We start from the raw sequence: 17,695 nt of genomic DNA on the forward strand, positions 1-17,695 counted from the left end.
CGCGGACATGTCTGACATCTTGCTCAACGTGGACAAATAAAACCACTGTGGCATACCATAATCCCAGGTAAGAACTCCTGACTTTCCACTGAGGCACATTCCAACATTCTGCTGCAGCGCGGACATGTCCAACAGCCGGTTCCAGCATGTAACTGTCCAACATCTCGCTCCAGCATATGGACATGTCCGACTGTCCCCAGCGTGGACATGTTCAACATCCTGCTCCAGCACGCAGACATGTCCAACATCCTGCTCCAGCGCGCAGATATGGCCGACAGAACCCAGCGGGGACATGTCTGACAGTCCCCAGCGCGAGCATGTCCAAAAGACCCCATCACGGACATGTCTAACAGTCCCCAGTGGGGACATGTCTGACAGTCCCCAGTGGGGACATGTCTGACAGTCCCCAGCGCGAGCATGTCCAAAAGACCCCAGCGCGGACATGTCTGACAGTCCCCAGCGTGGACATGTCCGACATCTCGCTCAGTGCGGACAAAAAAACCACTGTGACATACCACAATCCCAGCAAAGAACTCTTGACTTTCCACTAAGGCACCACGGACGTCGGGAGAGTCCAAGAAGAAACTGGAGCTGGAGCAGTAAATCTGTGCAGGGGAGAGAGAACTTTGTTGGGTTTTCTTTTTCATTCTGAATTATTATGCCGACATTGTAAAGAGAGAGAGAAAGAACAGAAGGAACCATGCAGTAACTAAAGGGGAAAAAAACCCGCCTGTATAAAAGGTTTAATAGTGAAGGTCGGGTCACATACATGACCAGCACGCAGTAAAACAAAACGACATGCTGACAGGTTTCAGTAATAGATTCAGTCACAGGATCTTTGATTTACACGGTCAGACCTTGTCCCCTAGACGGAGGTTGAAGCCATCCAGCTCGATGAGGGCGGAGGTCTGGATGGTGGTCTCCTGTTTGAGCTCCTCCTTCATGCCGTCAGGTGAGAGGCGGGACCAGGCCACAACGTAACCCAGGGAGCTGTTGGAGCTGCTGCCAAAGCTGCACTTCAGGTAGACAGAGTTTCCTGTCACCTCTGGGAGGATCACTGGTGTAGACGGAGTGGGCGGCTGCTTTGCTGACAAGAGGGAAGCAGAATGAGATGAGAAAGGCCCAACATGTGTTTTAGATTAGATAATACCAAATGTTCTGTGCACATTGACAGTGTAAAAACCACAACCAAGGTGCATCCAATACAGATGTTTAGCTTTTATGAAAGCGAAAATTTGCAACCTTTTTCTGTGGATGTCCAATCAGTGTTGATGGTGAATGCAGTTAATTGAAGCAATACATTCCTCAGTGTGACCTGTCGAGAAAGCTGAGTTTGCAGCTTCAGAATCTGTTCTTCTGGCATCTATTGCTGTCATTTGATGTGACAGTGACATAGATGGAGGGAGGAAGAACTTCAGGCTGTTGCCCCTCCCAGTAGCCACCAAGCCCCCAGGAGGTCAACAGGCTCTGGTGCAAATTTTACATGGTGGCAAAAAGTGGAATTACATTGTCCAGGTCTGTCATATGATGCCAACTGGCCCAGAGACGATTCCCCATTGACTTACATCAGGAAAGAGACATCTCTAAATAAGTGATAATTTTTTGTGCGCATCAAAACCCCCTACATAAAGACTTATTTCACTATCAAGATTTAAGCCATCCAGTCCGATAACATTAGGAGAGCCTAAAAGAGCCGCAAGATTACATTTTTAAAACTAGCAAAGCGCTGAACAGGAAGTCAGTTGCTCCGTCAGCAGAAGTTACCCGCTTGGGGACACTCGGCCCCCATAAGTCTCGAGTGCGCATAAATCCACGTATTTTATACCCAGAAAAAGAGCGATACCAACAATCTAATTCACTATTCACTATTGATTAGTCAGGCCAGAAAATATGGGGCGGTTCACACCAGACAGGTCAAAAAGTGACAAAGCAGCATTCAGAGTAAGTTATTAATATCTTACAGACATATTGCATGAAATTGTCTCCCTTCACCTTTCTTAACCTCTTAGTCTCCTTCTGAATACACAAATGTACTCCTTAGGCAGCCCTGCAGCATTCACCTCTGTCCGTAGTCCTGCCAGTTCTGCTACTGTAATGGATAAAGTTTGCAGTTTGCGGGGTCTGGCCACTCCTGAAGCTACTTATTATCTTGTTTGGTGTTAACTTTCTTCAGAAGCACCTCCACTGAAAAACAAATGTTTTGTTTTGTGTTTTCATTTCGGACTTCAGTCCTCCAAACAAATGCAGTAAATGGTTAAACAGAGGAATGTACTTTAAGCAGGGAAACATGAATTCATGAATACAAGCAGCTCTAAATATTCAGCTGGGCACGCTCTCTGAATTTAAAGCAGAAAAGTGAGTTTGGGAATCACAGAAAACTGGAATCTATTATATAAAACAACTTAATGAACATGTTCAATGATATTTCATCATCTCTAATTAAATCTCCCTCCCTCGTTCCTGGCTGAGGGCCGTCGCCATGGAGACGAAGCCCAGCGGACTCTGAGACACATGCTCAGCTCATTAAGAGGAGCGGTGAGGGGGCTGATGGTGCATTCCTGGCCGCATGGCAACTCCCTGACCTACCGATTGTTGTGGTGTTTGACCTAACATGAGGAGACAAGCGTAAGCCGTAAACACAGCAGCAGGATCCTCACTTTTACATGTTCCATCGATGTTCACCTCGTCAGGGCCACAGCTCAGGGACACTGTGGGTGACATGTCTGACATCTCTGTTAAGACAGACAGGAGAAGAACAACAGCACTCAATTTTAAATTAACATTAATGAACATTATAGATCACACCACACTGCAGAGAGGAGACTCAGTTGTTTTCTAAGATCATCTCTGAAAAAACCTGAGTGTGGTGTTGAAAATAGTTTCCTAGGAAAGGAGGGAATCCCTCACAGTCTTGTACTAAAGGTCAACATGTTGCCATATTCAGGATAATGCTGTATCCTGCCTGTGTCTCTGAATAGTTACATGATAGTTTCACATCCTTATATTTACATGAAGCAGATGTTTCTCAAAGACATTGGCAAGCAAAAATCACACCCTTCATTGGTTAGTTAATACTTATAATAAATATATAACATGGCCAAGGAAAATTGGCATTTCTGATTGGCTGGCTTGAGGGTGTCTGCTGGAAATGTATCAATAATGTAAGCCATTGGCCATCATTTGATGGCGATTAAAGCCTCTGGGGGCAAGGGCCAGTATTTTTGGCAGATCCATTGTAGCCAGCAGATATCTGAGCAAAGACTTCCTCTAGCAAAGAGTTTTTTTTAACTAAAGTACAAATAGTGATTTGTACACTGTAACAGTAGCTGGTCAAAGTTTATCAACCTGTTAACAGAATTTTGATAAGAAAACATTTTCAAACACAAGCTTAAAACTCAAGCTGCTTCTCTTATTTTCAGTTTGCATGATATAAATACATGAGGATTTTTACAGATATGGATCTCTCTGTTCTGACTTACCCTGAGCGCAGTATGCCATGCACCCCTGCGTAGGCTGGAGCAGGTAAACAAAGAAGTCTCCACAGTTGCGGACGGTGACAGGGATGCGGAACATGCAGCAGTCTTTGCTGACACTGGGGAAGAGCTGCCAGGCAGCGCAGGCCGTCAGCTTCCTGGCCTCCAGGGGCCCCGGCAGGGACTCACCCTCAGCCAGGGACAGCCACACAGGAGCCTGAGTCCCACAGTGGTTCACCTGGACGATTGAGAAGAGACAGAGGGGAGACCATGAGGGCAGATGTTTTCACTGTTGTTACTTTGTAGTACACAGCTAGTTTGTATCACTTATTGTCACAATTTTTCCGCTTAAAAAAACGTAATTGGCCTGAAAAATCTGGCCATTTATTCACCATCACTGTGAAGACATTGCCTTATTATGTAACACATGTTCACAGCGATTCCCTCTTCCTTCCTCCGCCCACTCCTGTGGATATCCATCACCCAGGGGGAGCAACGATGCCCTGGGAAGGCAGAGGGAGGCTGACACTTCAGATGGATCCTGCAGGCTCCCCACAGCAAGACGCCCGCAGGAAATGAGACACATTCCAGCTCTCCTTTCACTCTCCTTCATAAATATGTACTCACACACACACATACTTTTAACTGTGTGTGTCCGTAAGTGCACGTGTATTCATGCTCTCACACATGCACGTTATTTTTTGACACAAAGACAAACACTCAGGTGAGGACAGTTTCTCTACGTGGGGTGAGAGACAGGCTCTAGAGACATTTCAAAGACTGATGTTTGTAATTTAAAAAAACTAAACATTAGAAATACATCAACACATCCTCAACACATGCTCCCAAAAAAAGAGAATACAAAATTGATTGATATGATAAAATGAAAATTCGGGGGGGTCATGAGAATCTCACCACCTTCGCTGAGGTGAGGAAACACCGGAATACCTGAAGTCTGTCGTGACTGACTTGGAATTTTTGTCAATCAGGTGCATAATTTTGTTACTGTGATTTTCAAAGTAAGGATTTGTGCCGAACTGAAAATGTAGGTTCAAATATGATATTTTTTACGCTGGTAAAGAGGGATTATCTGATTTTTTTTTTTTTTTGCAAGTTAGAAAAAGCTCACTCCAAACCATCAGTAACAGAATTGTTGGCAGCATCTTAAAGAGGCAATTAAACCCCAAATCAGAAATAACTCTAACCTGTTGTGCTTTTTATCTGTCTCGATTGTTTTGGTGTGAGTTGCAGAGTGTTGGAAATATCGGCTGAAGAAATGTCTGCCTTCTCGGGGGGTGCGCAGGGGGGTTAACAGCCAAACCATGATAATACATTGCTCTATCACCACGGTGACAAAAAACCCATACCATCACAGCCCAAGATGACATGCAGCAAAGGGCAGGTTGGAATCTAACCCACGGACACAGCCTCAGTACATGGGTTGCCCACTCTACCATGTCAGCTACTGAGCGCCCCTAACAACCACTCCTGATTTTCATGACATGCTCCAATGCTCAAATTAATGGAAGAAAATGGTTGTCTGGGAAGACATAAAAACACTAAGATTGTCCTTTAGGGTACTGATATCACTAACTATTTCTTTATACAATGAATGACAAAGACACACAACACATGCAGATCATTTACCTCCACACACTGGGTGGGCATGCTGGCCGGCTTGTCAAAGATCTGAAACTGGTACCAGCCCGGAGTGAGGGAGTGGTCGCAGATGAAGTCCTGCAGGGCCGACTGCTGCAGCCAGCTGGAGCTGAAGGCGGTGCTGCGGTAGGGGTCCTGGAGGACAGAGTGGCCGCCCGGCGTACACTCCGGAGGGAGTACTGCAAGTCCAGCCAGAGAGACAACATAAGCACTGGATGTACACCAAGACTGTCAATACTAATGATCAAATATATGGAAGGCTTTCTGCAGGACATAAAGTGAATTGTGGAGATCCTCGGTCCAGCTGGTCTGTATTCAAGACTTAAAATTGATTTCAAAGCTGATAAAAAGGTCTGGTGCTGCTCAGTGCTGACATTTGTACAGAGATGCAGACAGATGAAATGCACTGACATGAGAGAGAGAGTATGATTTTATCATTTAGGCTATGAATACACTTACTGAGTAAGACTAAATTTATTTTGCAAAGAAAAATATGAGTGGTTGCAGCAAAGAAAAATAATACAAAAGTAGAGCCAAACACAACCACAACCAGCAGTTACAGTACTAGCATACTTTAATTAGACAAAACTAATTTTCAGTTTTATTAAGGAAGAGTACTTTTCATGCTCTTTTTTTTTTTAGAATTGTACCTCTGCGCTCTACTCAAGTATATTTTTGAGCCAGTAATCTACTTTTTACTCATCAACATTTGCCATACATACCTTTGTTACAACTGCTGGGCTAGATAAATTCATCGGTACGTTCGTAAATCCAATCTGACTATCTATACTAAAAGGAGAGTGCTTGGGTTAAATGAAAGAGAGCTTTCTATTTCTATGTGAACTAGTAAATAGTTAGATTCATTCATTGCACTCTGCGACCCAAAGACAGTGGTGCTTTGAATATCCAAGATCACCAAATTTTCGAATGGTCCATTTCATGCTCATGATGTTAATAGTAGCAAACTTTGTACCGCAAAAACGAATATTTTTCCACAAATAAGATATGTGCTAAAATATGAATGGCCGCCAGATGAGGATGAATAGAAGGAAAGATGCCTGGATACTGAATACTGCAAAAAAAAAAAGTTGTGATGATGTTCCTCTGTCATCATATTTTACCACAAGTCACCTCGAGATTCAACTGAAGGAACACTCAATACGACAAATCAAGTCCTATCTAAATAAAGACCCAAATCTCTCCAATATTTTTTATAATGGAAAACTTTGAGCAGGTCCAGGAAAGGTCAGTTTGGCTCTCCACACTGACAATGGGTGATAACTGATAGAGAGACAATTCTTATACAATTCTTAAAAGATAAAATAATGGCCGTGCAAAATCAAACTGAAGTAGGCTGATTAAAGTGAAATAAAAGCATAATTAGCTGAAGAAGCAAAGCCAGAGAATTTCTGGCTTTTTAAGAGATGGTGGGGCCAAAAGTGACACACTGGCTTGTTTCCAGACTGCAAAAAAATGAAGGCAATTCAGTCTATGAAGCACACCGAACGGCTACAAGAATTCATAGGGAAGGATGGTATTTAAAAAAGATGAAGACAGGTGACTAAGGGGGTCAAAAACAAAGAGAAACTCAAGATTTAGAGTGGCCATAAAAGCACATGGCCACCAAAGTGAGAGCACAGAGGAAGCAAAAGATCCAAGCTGTAACCAAGAATTACCGGCCGGCTTCAGAGCACTGCAGCACAGTTTTCTGGCCGTGACCTGAGAGGTCAAGTGAAAGGTGATAGGAGTCTGCCGCAGTGGTGACAGGCAGACGAGCCGCTGATGGAGACGACCGAAGCTGTCAAAGCTGCCAACAGACATCCTTCAATCTGGACACCTGGTTGCTTCAGTTCTGACATTGGTGATAACTCATGAATTACCCTGGCACACATCTACTATACGGTATGAGATATCACAGACAGGGATCTTCAGTTTACAGGTTTCAGATACAACTTATGTTTCACCTCTTCCTCTCTCTTGCCTTTATAAGCTATCCCCATGACCAGACCCTTAAGCAGCCACACGAAAAAAATGTAATAATGGAGAAGACCTGAGCTGGAGCCAAACCTAACAGTATTATTATTAATGGCTTTTCCCAGCAGGAAGTGACTGCTGATGTGTGAGATATGGTTTCTCAAGAGCTGTAACATAAAGGAAGTACTTGGTATTCATCAGCTTGCGGTAAAGAGCTCCTTTGCTCACGATAAGCATGTTAATATAATCTGTACACGTAAGTTTGAGGTTGAATGTGAATTTAAAGATCAAGAGCAACTTTTTTTGAAATTCTGACAGTATTTCACAGAATGAAATCTAATTGAACGACGTCCTCTTTTAAGCTTTGCTGGGTTGGAATGAAGTCCTAAAACAGCTACAGAGAAAGGAGAGGTCAGCAGGTTAAAGGTCAAAGGAGGACTCCTAAACAAACTGTTTGAGTGCCTTGGGATCACTAGAACAGCCAATAAACTAAAAATAAAACTTTCAAACTACTGCATAGGAAGACGTCAAGGCAACCTCTGGACATCCCAGAAGTGACAAGGATCAGTAAGACCGGATAAAGACTTAATGATAAGATCTCACTGACTAAATTTATATGCTGGGGGGCCGCGGATGTTGGAATTCAGACGTCATCTTCCTACACAACTAGCTGCCGAGCTACAATCATGAAAACTAGCTACAGAAGAATAGCGACAAGTGCATAATAGATAAGATCAATGCAGCTGAACACGTTAAGAGTCAACTTAGGCAAAATCAACATATTAATGTGGAATAAAAGAAAAAGATTTCTGCTTGTAGTGAACACTACTGCAGCCTCTGCATCAACCGAAAATGTAAACAGGACACAAAAATCAATTACTATTGATTGGTTGAAGCAAAACAAAACAAAACAACCCTCTACCAAGAAGAAATCTACTAACATGGACACAATGTCAGGCAGTATGAATGAAGTGAAACAAGATAATACCCTGAAGACGCAAAGGCAGATGATTTCAGGCTGTGGTTAAAATGTAGTGAGGTTAAGGTGCAAAAACCATTCCATTTGGTTTGGTTAGGAAACAATAATTGAGGAGGGTGAAATTAAGAAAGGACAATATTTTCAACTTCGATCAGGAAGTGAAGACAAGTGATAAAAGAGGTTAAAAAACAACAAGAAACTCAAGGTTTATAGTGTGTGACCATAGAAGATAAAACATGGCCAAGTGAGAGCAAGGAGGAAGAAAAAGATCCAAGCTGTAACCAAGAATTACCGGCCAGCTTCTGAGCACCGCAGCAAAGTTTTCTGCCCGTGACCTGAGAGGTCAAGTGAAAGGTGATAGGAGTCAGACAGGCAGACGAGCTGCTGATGGAGACGACAGAAGCTGTCAAAGCTGCCGACAGACATCCTTCAATCTGGACACCTGGACACCTCAGTCCTGATCATAAATTGTATAAGGTCTCTATCAGCTGGACAGGAACTCTGAGAGTCCACTTCCAACAATCCAGGTAGGTGAAGAGATGCAGAACCTCTTCCTCTCTGTTTCCATGACAGCACAATACATTACATTGTGACCATGAGACAGGGAGGCATGTGGCCTTGGATGACAGTTACATGATGGATGAGATGGTGGAGGGACAAAAAAGCTACCACAGTAAGCGAAGAAACTCTAAACAGGTAAACAGTGGTGAAATATGGTTTTTAATCCCCTTATTATGATTAATAGTTATTTTTCTCACTCAAGAAAACGACAGAGAACCTTTTTTCAATGTGTTTAACCATCAAATTTGGGAAAACAGCTCGTGCGCCACTCCTGTCGCGCATTGAAACAGTCAGACTCAGAATCACTCAGCGGGGTGAGCTTACCTGTTTGAGCGTGCATTGCGTTAGAAAGTAAAAACACAACGCAAGGAAGAAGTTTCAAAACTGTTTCAAGTCTCATCGTCCTGCAGCGTCCAGCGCGCGACTTTGCAACCAAACGAGCCCGAGCACTGTCACCGTTTTACCGAAAGTCCTCCCTGTTTGCTCGGAGCAACAGGAGCGCAACCGTCGTTTCCGTTATCCGTCCCAAAACAACTGCAGCAGGAGGAGCTCCGGAGGTGCTTCAGGCTGTCGGCTGATCCGAGACGCCGGACTGCAGCGGCTGACCACAGACTGCTGCTGCACGCTGCAGCATCACAGGCTGTTAGGAGGAGCATCAGCGGTACACCTTCCCATGACCCAAACCTCCACACCTCTGCACGCAGCTGACACTGAGCTGCACGAGGACCGCCACGACAAATATTCATCTCTTGTTCTGAAACATCAAAATGTTTAATTAGGAAAAGACTGCAAGTTATTCATATAGTCGCGTAATCGTTTGATCGTTTGAGAGAAAAAACGATCATATGTGAACTGCTTGAGGATGTAACTACAGTAACTCAAATAGTGTAACGAAATACAATTTTAAATACTTGTTGACTGATGGTTTTCATTTTATGATATTTATACTTTACTCCACTACATTTAAGAGGTTAATATGGTAATTTTTACTCCACTACATGTTTTTAATACTTATATTCAGGGGCGAAGCACCAAATTCTGGGCCCTGTGCCTGAGCATCCTTTATGGGCCCCCCACCCTTCCTCTCTTGATCCATGTCTCACTATGCATCTTTTTACAGAGTCAGTTACCTTTCTTTCCCTTACCTTTCCTTTTTTTAACCTGGCAGCATTTTGTGTGTAATGCTGCCTGCCTGTGAAGCAAATCCTAACACAGGGGTGGACTCAAGCATTTTGTGCCTGTATAGGGAAGGAGAAGCCGCTAAAGATGATGATTATTTATTTATTTATTTTTAATAAAAAGTTTAGTCATACCACAGATTTCATTCCGTCACTTTTTAATAAGTTTTGGCAGTAATCATTTATGAAAATTAAAAAAAAAAAAAAAAAAAACTGAAAACAAAACCAATATTGGCTTTGAAATGACCTATCGGACTGAGCCAACATGTTGATAATATCGGCACGTCACCGCTATCAGCCAAAATCGGCCAGTAAATGAACTGTTGGAATCAGCCAACATGCCTTTTCCTCTTTTGCACAGTGAATGAATATTACATACATTGGTAGATTATTGTATTTCATGCCTTCATCTGCTGGTGGACCACAATATGATGCTAAATCCACTTCAGAAGAGACATGATAATCACTTAAATTAGGTGAAGGAAAAAATGGACATTTCGATCAGTATCTGTTATCAGCCAAATGAGTTTTTATAGATTGGCATATTGGGGAAAAAAAACCTAATATTGCAGATACAGAGAAATTAACCACGGTAAAGCATCATGAACCTAAATAACTTTAGACTTATATCTCCTGTATCACCGTTAATATCCAATAATAAAGACTTAACACAACTTCATTAATCTGTTATTAAGAGCAAATTCAAATCAATTATCTGAAGCCTGTTAAACTATCTGCATGTTGTTCAAATATTTTCTCAATTTCAGAAGGAGGAGAAGCAGACTAATGGTCTAATCATGGAAGTTCGCCACCGGCCAGCCTGTTATATTTTATAAGTCAACACTCCAAACCACTAAAACAGATGGCCCACATGCTACATTTTTCGGGGAAACAGCCTCAGCCAAAGAGTGGGATTTTGGAGAAGCCAGATATTGCAGTCAGGTCCTTTCCAAACTGCTCGTTTCCATTCTCACGCTTTAACTGCAGCCGTGCTACTCGGATATAGAGTTTCACTGGCAGGAGCTGAGGAGCTGTGGCTGATTGTTCTGTCAAACACCAGAAACTGATCTCTTTAGTGATGGCTCAATCTGAATTGTAAATTGTAGATGTATTTTTTCTGGGGAAAAAAGCTCTTTTTTAAAGTGGCTGGTTCATTTGGGGACGTTAGATGAAACATAAAAGAAGCAGAGAATATTATGTGTTTTTTTGGTCAGTTATGTGCCACTACAGTAAGAGCTACAGTAGATGAGATGGTGCAAGTCTTCACTTAGTCTTCAAAATATAACCTATAAACAGTCAATTAAGTATAGGAATCCAGATTTTTTTTTATTTCTAATGTGTTGCTTTACAATGTAGCAAAATTTACAATTTAAATTTGACTTTTTTATATTATTTAAATTATTTTATTAATTGCTTTGTCTACAAAATATAAGACAGTAATGAAAAATGTCCCATCACAGTTCCCTAGAGCCCAAGTTGAATTCTTTACATGTTTATTTTTGTCTGAAACCCAAATATATTTATTTTTGTGATATAAAACTGGAAAAAGTAACAGTTAAAAATATATCTAGAAAATATAAATACATGAGTATATACTTGATCATTGTCAAAGTTTGATCACATTTTGGTCCTGAAATCCACCCAAAATCCAGCCTTCTCTGCTGGCATCAGGGTAATCCTGATTTTTTTTTTTTTTTTTTTTTTTTTAATCAAACGTATCCCAATCCTACTAAAAGGTTCTGACCAACACATACTGAAGCTTTGGTCTAGATCATAACAATGACTGGATTACACGATCCAATCCGATTACAGAATCCTTTATCTTTTGAACGACCCATTTTCAAGATTTGATCCAATCTGATAGCTGATACCCCTTGAGACTACCTCCGAAAAGCTGGGCTCACGACCATTTGTTTTTGTTTTTACAGAGGAGGAGACCTCTATGGATGATTCAGATTTCGATAAAAACCACCTGACACTGAACATTGCAGGAATACTATCCAGGGGAAGTTTCAACTGGTAACGACCTGCAATCCTCACCACTAGATGCCACTAATTCCACCTTAATCTTACACACTGGACCTTTACAATGGCTGACGTTTGGTTTTCTGTCGATTAACTAATTTTCTGATTTTCCAAAGAGCATTTTGAGCTAATTTAGCTTATTCTAAAGGGGAAAATAACTCTGAAGTAGCAGTAGAGACTTTTTTGTTTTTTCTTCTTTTTTGTTTTTCAAACTGATGATTTTTCTATGTTTCAGCAGGAGGACTATTTTTAAAACTGTAAAATATCAATAAAGTCAGTAAGACAATATTCTGTGATTGACGATGAATAACCCTTCCAACAATTATTTCTGCAGGTCTAGAGAGAACCAATGGAAATCTGACAGCTGTACAGGTCGTAGACGGTCTTCTCCCAGTGCAACACGGAGGTGCCTGACTGTCTTGGTGAGACGCTCGTCTGTTCAACTCCCAGGCAGAGGAGGGATATAACCCCTCCCTCATAAATCTCCTGGACCATCAACCTGCTCAGAGCCTGGAATAGCCATCAGGTAAAAAAAAAAAAAAACACTCTCTTCCCGTCTGCTCATGCCTCCTCTGACAAAACCAGTAATTAAATCTCAATCTGCCTCTTGGATGGAAAACATCTATGTCAAGTGACCATATAAACAGTACATGACATGTATGAGTTTGTAGCTTTCAAGTTCCATCCAGGGAGTGACAAAAAAGTGGTAAATAAATGGGGATAATTGCCTTGTTTGATGCTTTAATCTACACACAAGGTCATTTTCTGCAATTTTCTCTCATTATAATCAGTTATGCAGACGTGGGAGAAATAGCAGCACTGCAGTGTCCCCTGGGAAATGTGATATCAGCTAAATGATGCAGAAAATGCAAACTGTATATAATTACTTAACCTCCACTGCTGACAGAAAAACTGATTGTTCAACTCAAAAAATAAATTTGAGTGCACATTAGGAGCAGAAAGGCACAGGGAAATAATTCAATAAAAAGTACAAACCCTAAACAAAAAAAACATTTCCAATACCTTTTTGTCTTCCTCGCTGATGTTTCCCACTTCATCACCTGCATGGAAAAAAAAGCTTAAATGAACAATTCAACAAATCAGCGCTCTGATTTGCAGTCCACATGAGGCTGCTTGTATCCATTACACTGTGAAAGTGCATTTAAGGTGATGGGCTTCCCTACTGTCTTTGTTAGGCCCCTCTGGAGAAGATTTGGACAAAATGTAATACTTCCTCCGTTTGTGTCTTGGGTTCCACATGCATGATGTTTTGGCAACAACAAAAGTGGAGGAAGTGCTAAAAAAATCTCCTAAATCACCCAGCTGGTACAACAATGAGTGCCTAAATCCCAGACATATGTAAAAGTGGGAACAACAGTGGGAAAGCAGTCCATTACAAGTTAAGTCCTGCACTCTCCCAAATAAAGTGCATTAAAATCACATTCTGTAGGCGTCCAAACCAAAAAGCCCATCGACGCCCCTTGCCCCAATGAAGATTCAGTCAATCAGTTCAGTCAAAGCATGCATTCAGTCAACTGGGCAAAATCAAACGTCATAGTCACACATACACATCAGTATTCATAATCCATTGGCGATCTTCTGACAACAATAAACCCATAAATTTGGTTACAAGACTGCATTTCAACCAGTGTGTTCCACCTCTTCACAACGGCTATTTACCTGCTGTTCAAACTTGATTGGTGAATGTAACGAACAAACTCAGACCACTAATGGAAACCAGAACCCTTCTTGATGTCCTGATTCAAGTCTTTTTCCCCCAATCCCAGTTTGACTCATTTAATATTGAGTATCTGCCAATTTACTTCTTCTGGCAGTACATCCCTGACTTCTACTTAGAAAAAACAATTTTACATTTTCAGCTTTGAAATCAGTTGACTGTGGTAGAAAATCAAAAGCAAAAAAGGAGGAAAAGAATAAATACTTGAAACAAAAACGGCATGAATCAGTGAAATAAAGCTAAGACATGAAGACACAAAGATGATATGAGCAAAATTTCAGAGCTAATTTTTAACTGCAAAATCTGAATCTGTAAACTGACAAATTACTGAGCTGTAAGCCCTAAAATCTAGAGATGGGTTAATAAAAATACCTAACTTGAGTAACAGTACTTCAGAATTGTGTCTATAAATTCAGTATTTTAGTACCAAAAGGGGAAAGAAAATAAAATGTCAGAACTGCTGAGTGTGTGTTTTGTAACTGGTCCACGCTGCAGAGGGACCTGCTTTGTGTTCAGTTACTGTAGAGGACAAATGTGACCTTAAAGCAGCTGGGTCATGACACGAGCTATTCCTGCCTCCACCCCCGACATCCAGCCTCCCATCGCATACCCCGACCCAGACTGACCACTCAACACCATCCACCAGCAATGCAAGCAATGTGTAGTCCCTGATCTGAGAGTTTTAAAAGTTCTAAAAACTAAAACAGTGATTGTGATCTAATGCGTCTTTACAGATGTGTTATGAGTTGCATTATAAAGATCTCCCATAATATGTTCCAACAAGCCCTACACAACTAACACTTTACACTGAAGAAGCCTCTTTTTTGCAACTTAAAGTCCCTGGAAACTATTTCTATATGAATATTCATATACTTAAAAAAAAGCAACAATCAAAATTAAAAAGCAACCAACATCACATTTTGATTAGTAAACGGATATGTCTTTTCCAAATCTATCACACACATTAAACGTGAGAAAAGTAAAGACAAACACAAAATATATTTGTGAAATTACTAAAACTGTTTAAAGGCTGACTGAGAAAACATGTTTTCAGTGCCTTAAAATTCTGTCAAAAGTTGTGTTTTCAACATATTGTACAGTATTTCACCTTTAAATTTCAACCCAACATTACAGTTACATTGATTTTTTGTTTGTTTGTTCCAGTTGTGAGGACTTTGTTTTCCTACTGCCTTGAAATAGGGAATTGCTTTTAAAATCTAAAGTGGATGTGGAAGTTCATGGAAAAGGTGCACTGTAAAACTGAAAATAATGGCGCTCCATCACAACATGATATATCAAAGTAACAAATGTAGGAGTTTTTCACATTTATGATATTTCACTGATTTACAGTTTACAGTTTGCTCTGTCTGATCTGAGATGAAAGTAAAAAGGAAAGGAAGAGAAGAGCGTTTGATCTGATGGGATGGGCAGTGATGGCAGAACCCGGATATCCGCTCTTGCTTCAGAGACGGCGCTCAAACAACAGTAAAAACAGATGGTGGTCCTGATACACACTCTGACATTAGGAAAAAGGATCACCTCCTCAGCTCATTCTTGGAAAATCAGCTTGTTTCTATGTCCTTCAGCAGCCGTCCTTTACAAGCTTCTGTGTGGCATGATTTACGGTGGTACGTTTTCTCTTAATGTTCAAACAACAACGAAATTAGCCTCCATCAAGATGTCAGAGTGACATGGAGACGTCTCTGATGCCACTGAGGCTGTCACATCTGACAAAAGGCTCCTGTAATTGTTTCAGCTGAGCCGCTGACTGCACAGTGGCTGTAAATGTCACTGGATACAATGGAAGGAGTTTTTCAGACACAGAGCTGAGGGGCCACAGGTCGAGAGGAGCCTCTGAAGGTGGCAGCTCCTGCTTTAACAGGGGCGCTGAGGTCAGCTCCTTCACAGGGTCTCGGCTCAGGTTTCCTGTTGCCTTTGCTCCCTTGTGTCAGCTGTCCGAGTCGGTACAAACAAAGCGACTGCTGCAACAACTGTCTTGAAAAAACCTGCATCTTACAGATCAGTGTTGACACAAGGGGAGCTCCTCTGCTCACTGTCTGACTCCTTTAAATCACAGCTATGACCTCTGCTGGAGCTGCTTTTCTCCTATAATCACCTCTTAAAACACATTTAGCCAAATACAATGACTAACGCTGCCTACCATAAATGACTTTGAAAAGACTTAAGTCTCAGATCTAAAGACAGCGTGAGTTTTATAAAATTTTGCAGGGTCACTATTTGTAAATCTACAACTAGATTCCTTTTTGAGATTATATCTCATCCTGCTCCTATGGTTGAAAAAATACACCAAACTCCCTTTAAAAAAATTTAGACAAATTAACATTTCTTTACATGTCTGCAAAAACACATAAGAAACACAAGATAAAATGCATCATATGTTGAAAGTATTCCTGTTAATTTTGCATCAACACAATTAATAATGATAAACTGTATCTGTGTACAAGCTTTACATTTTGGATTTTGTCACCTCAACTGGCTACCAGCCTCTGTTAGTATGTAAAACTGTGTTTATAATACTGTGTGTAATACTCAGTAACAGCTTTCTGTTCAGTGAATCTGGAAGAAGCATCATCATCTCTTCATGCCAGATCGTGGCCTGAATCTGTGAATACTGTAAACATTCATGATGTTTGTAAAGTCCAATGAGTGAGGGACGCTCTCGATTCACTGAAAGTCATGTGTCCTTAAGGTGTAAATGACTTTTAATTTACCTGACTTTGAATTTTACCATCAATGTATGATTTGTCCTCTGACTATGACCACCTGAACAATATGCTGCCATCTAGTGGGATTATCCTGACATTACAAATTAATCAAGGACCGTATTTATACTTTCTGTTTAGTATTTCCATTTTATGCTATCTTAAGCTCTACGGTGCTGTATTAAAAGCGGAGCACCACCTAAATTACAAATTCTTATGTTATTTCTGTGGCCTAGGGAACTTCAATCAATATTTGTGTACATGTACTACTCTCTCTCAAAGCCAGAAAACAGATAAGTGAGTCTCAAACTCTTGATGTCAGAGTATAAACTCTGGTTCATAAAATATAAACATTCAGTTTTTATGTACCACATATTTTAATTTATCTATTTTAGTTTGTCTTTTAATTTATTCTTTTATTCTGCTCTTATTGGTAGGGGTTGTTTCTTATTATTTTTGTTTTGCAATTGTTTCTCTCTCTTTTAATTCTACATTACATTTTTTTATAAAGTGTGACTCGTTTGAAATTAAGGCTCAAGACTTTTCTGTTTCTCACAGATTTTTGTTAAATTCAATTTGGTGATGATTTATTTATATGTTGCACTGGAGTGCACTCACCGTATTGCAGTTTTTATTTTGCTGTTTAGTTTCTCTCATTCCACCTTATTTCATTATTATCCTCTATTTCATTTAACTATCTTAAAAGCCTATTTATGGGTCTTATACTGTCCTGTTTTTTCTTTTACATATTTTCTTAATGCCTTTTGTGACTCACGTAGAGCACTTTGAATTGCAAGGTTTTAGACTGGTACTTCACAAATAAACTTGCCTTGCCTACTTGTAATTGTGTTATTATTTTATTATTGTTGTGATATTGTAACAGTGTAAACGGGGAACCAGCAATTTTCTTTCTATAGCAAGACCTTCAAAAATGTTTTGACACATCAGAAAGTATTACTAATATTACCAATATTATCTCCAAAATGCCAGTTTTGTAAATGTGAAACTACATTTTAAGATTATTTCAAGACAGAGAGAAAGATAAATACACATAATGAACTGTATTTATAAATGAATATTCTATCTGTAACAGTACGCAGACAGCAGTGTGTTTGCACTGTTGCTAAGTTCCCGTTTTTGTTAAATGTCCTGCTGAGCTCAGCCCACTTTAGTTAATTCTTTTTGTTAAGAGGACTAAAGGCGCTTGTTACCAAGCAGCACTTTTTATGTGTTGTGTCTGTAATTAACCCTTGTGCCACTGTCTGCTACTTTCTCCTGTGAGTACTGCTGTGTTACTGACTGATTCAAACAAACAGAAAGACAAACTCAACTCTGTGGATTTAAACTTACATCTGTAGAAGCGACAAGACGGTAAGACGACTTTA

General features: G+C 40.5%; 1 protein-coding gene across 1 annotated transcript in view; it reads right to left on the reverse strand.

Moving 5' to 3' along the window:
- The window catches only part of vwdel (von Willebrand factor D and EGF domains-like), a 28,447-nt gene extending 19,401 nt beyond the window's left edge, over positions 1 to 9,046 (reverse strand). Inside the window, exons 1-6 of the mRNA XM_042489787.1 lie at positions 8,971 to 9,046; positions 5,121 to 5,311; positions 3,480 to 3,711; positions 2,658 to 2,732; positions 858 to 1,087; positions 516 to 605 (exon numbers count right to left, since the gene is read on the reverse strand). Of these exons, the coding sequence (XP_042345721.1) occupies positions 516 to 605; positions 858 to 1,087; positions 2,658 to 2,732; positions 3,480 to 3,711; positions 5,121 to 5,311; positions 8,971 to 9,046 (894 nt within the window). The remainder of the gene's footprint in view (positions 1 to 515; positions 606 to 857; positions 1,088 to 2,657; positions 2,733 to 3,479; positions 3,712 to 5,120; positions 5,312 to 8,970) is intronic.
- Positions 9,047 to 17,695: the final 8,649 nt, after the last annotated feature.

The sequence above is a fragment of the Plectropomus leopardus genome, chromosome 7 (genome assembly GCF_008729295.1).
Source record: "Plectropomus leopardus isolate mb chromosome 7, YSFRI_Pleo_2.0, whole genome shotgun sequence".
Lineage (NCBI taxonomy): Eukaryota > Metazoa > Chordata > Actinopteri > Perciformes > Serranidae > Plectropomus > Plectropomus leopardus.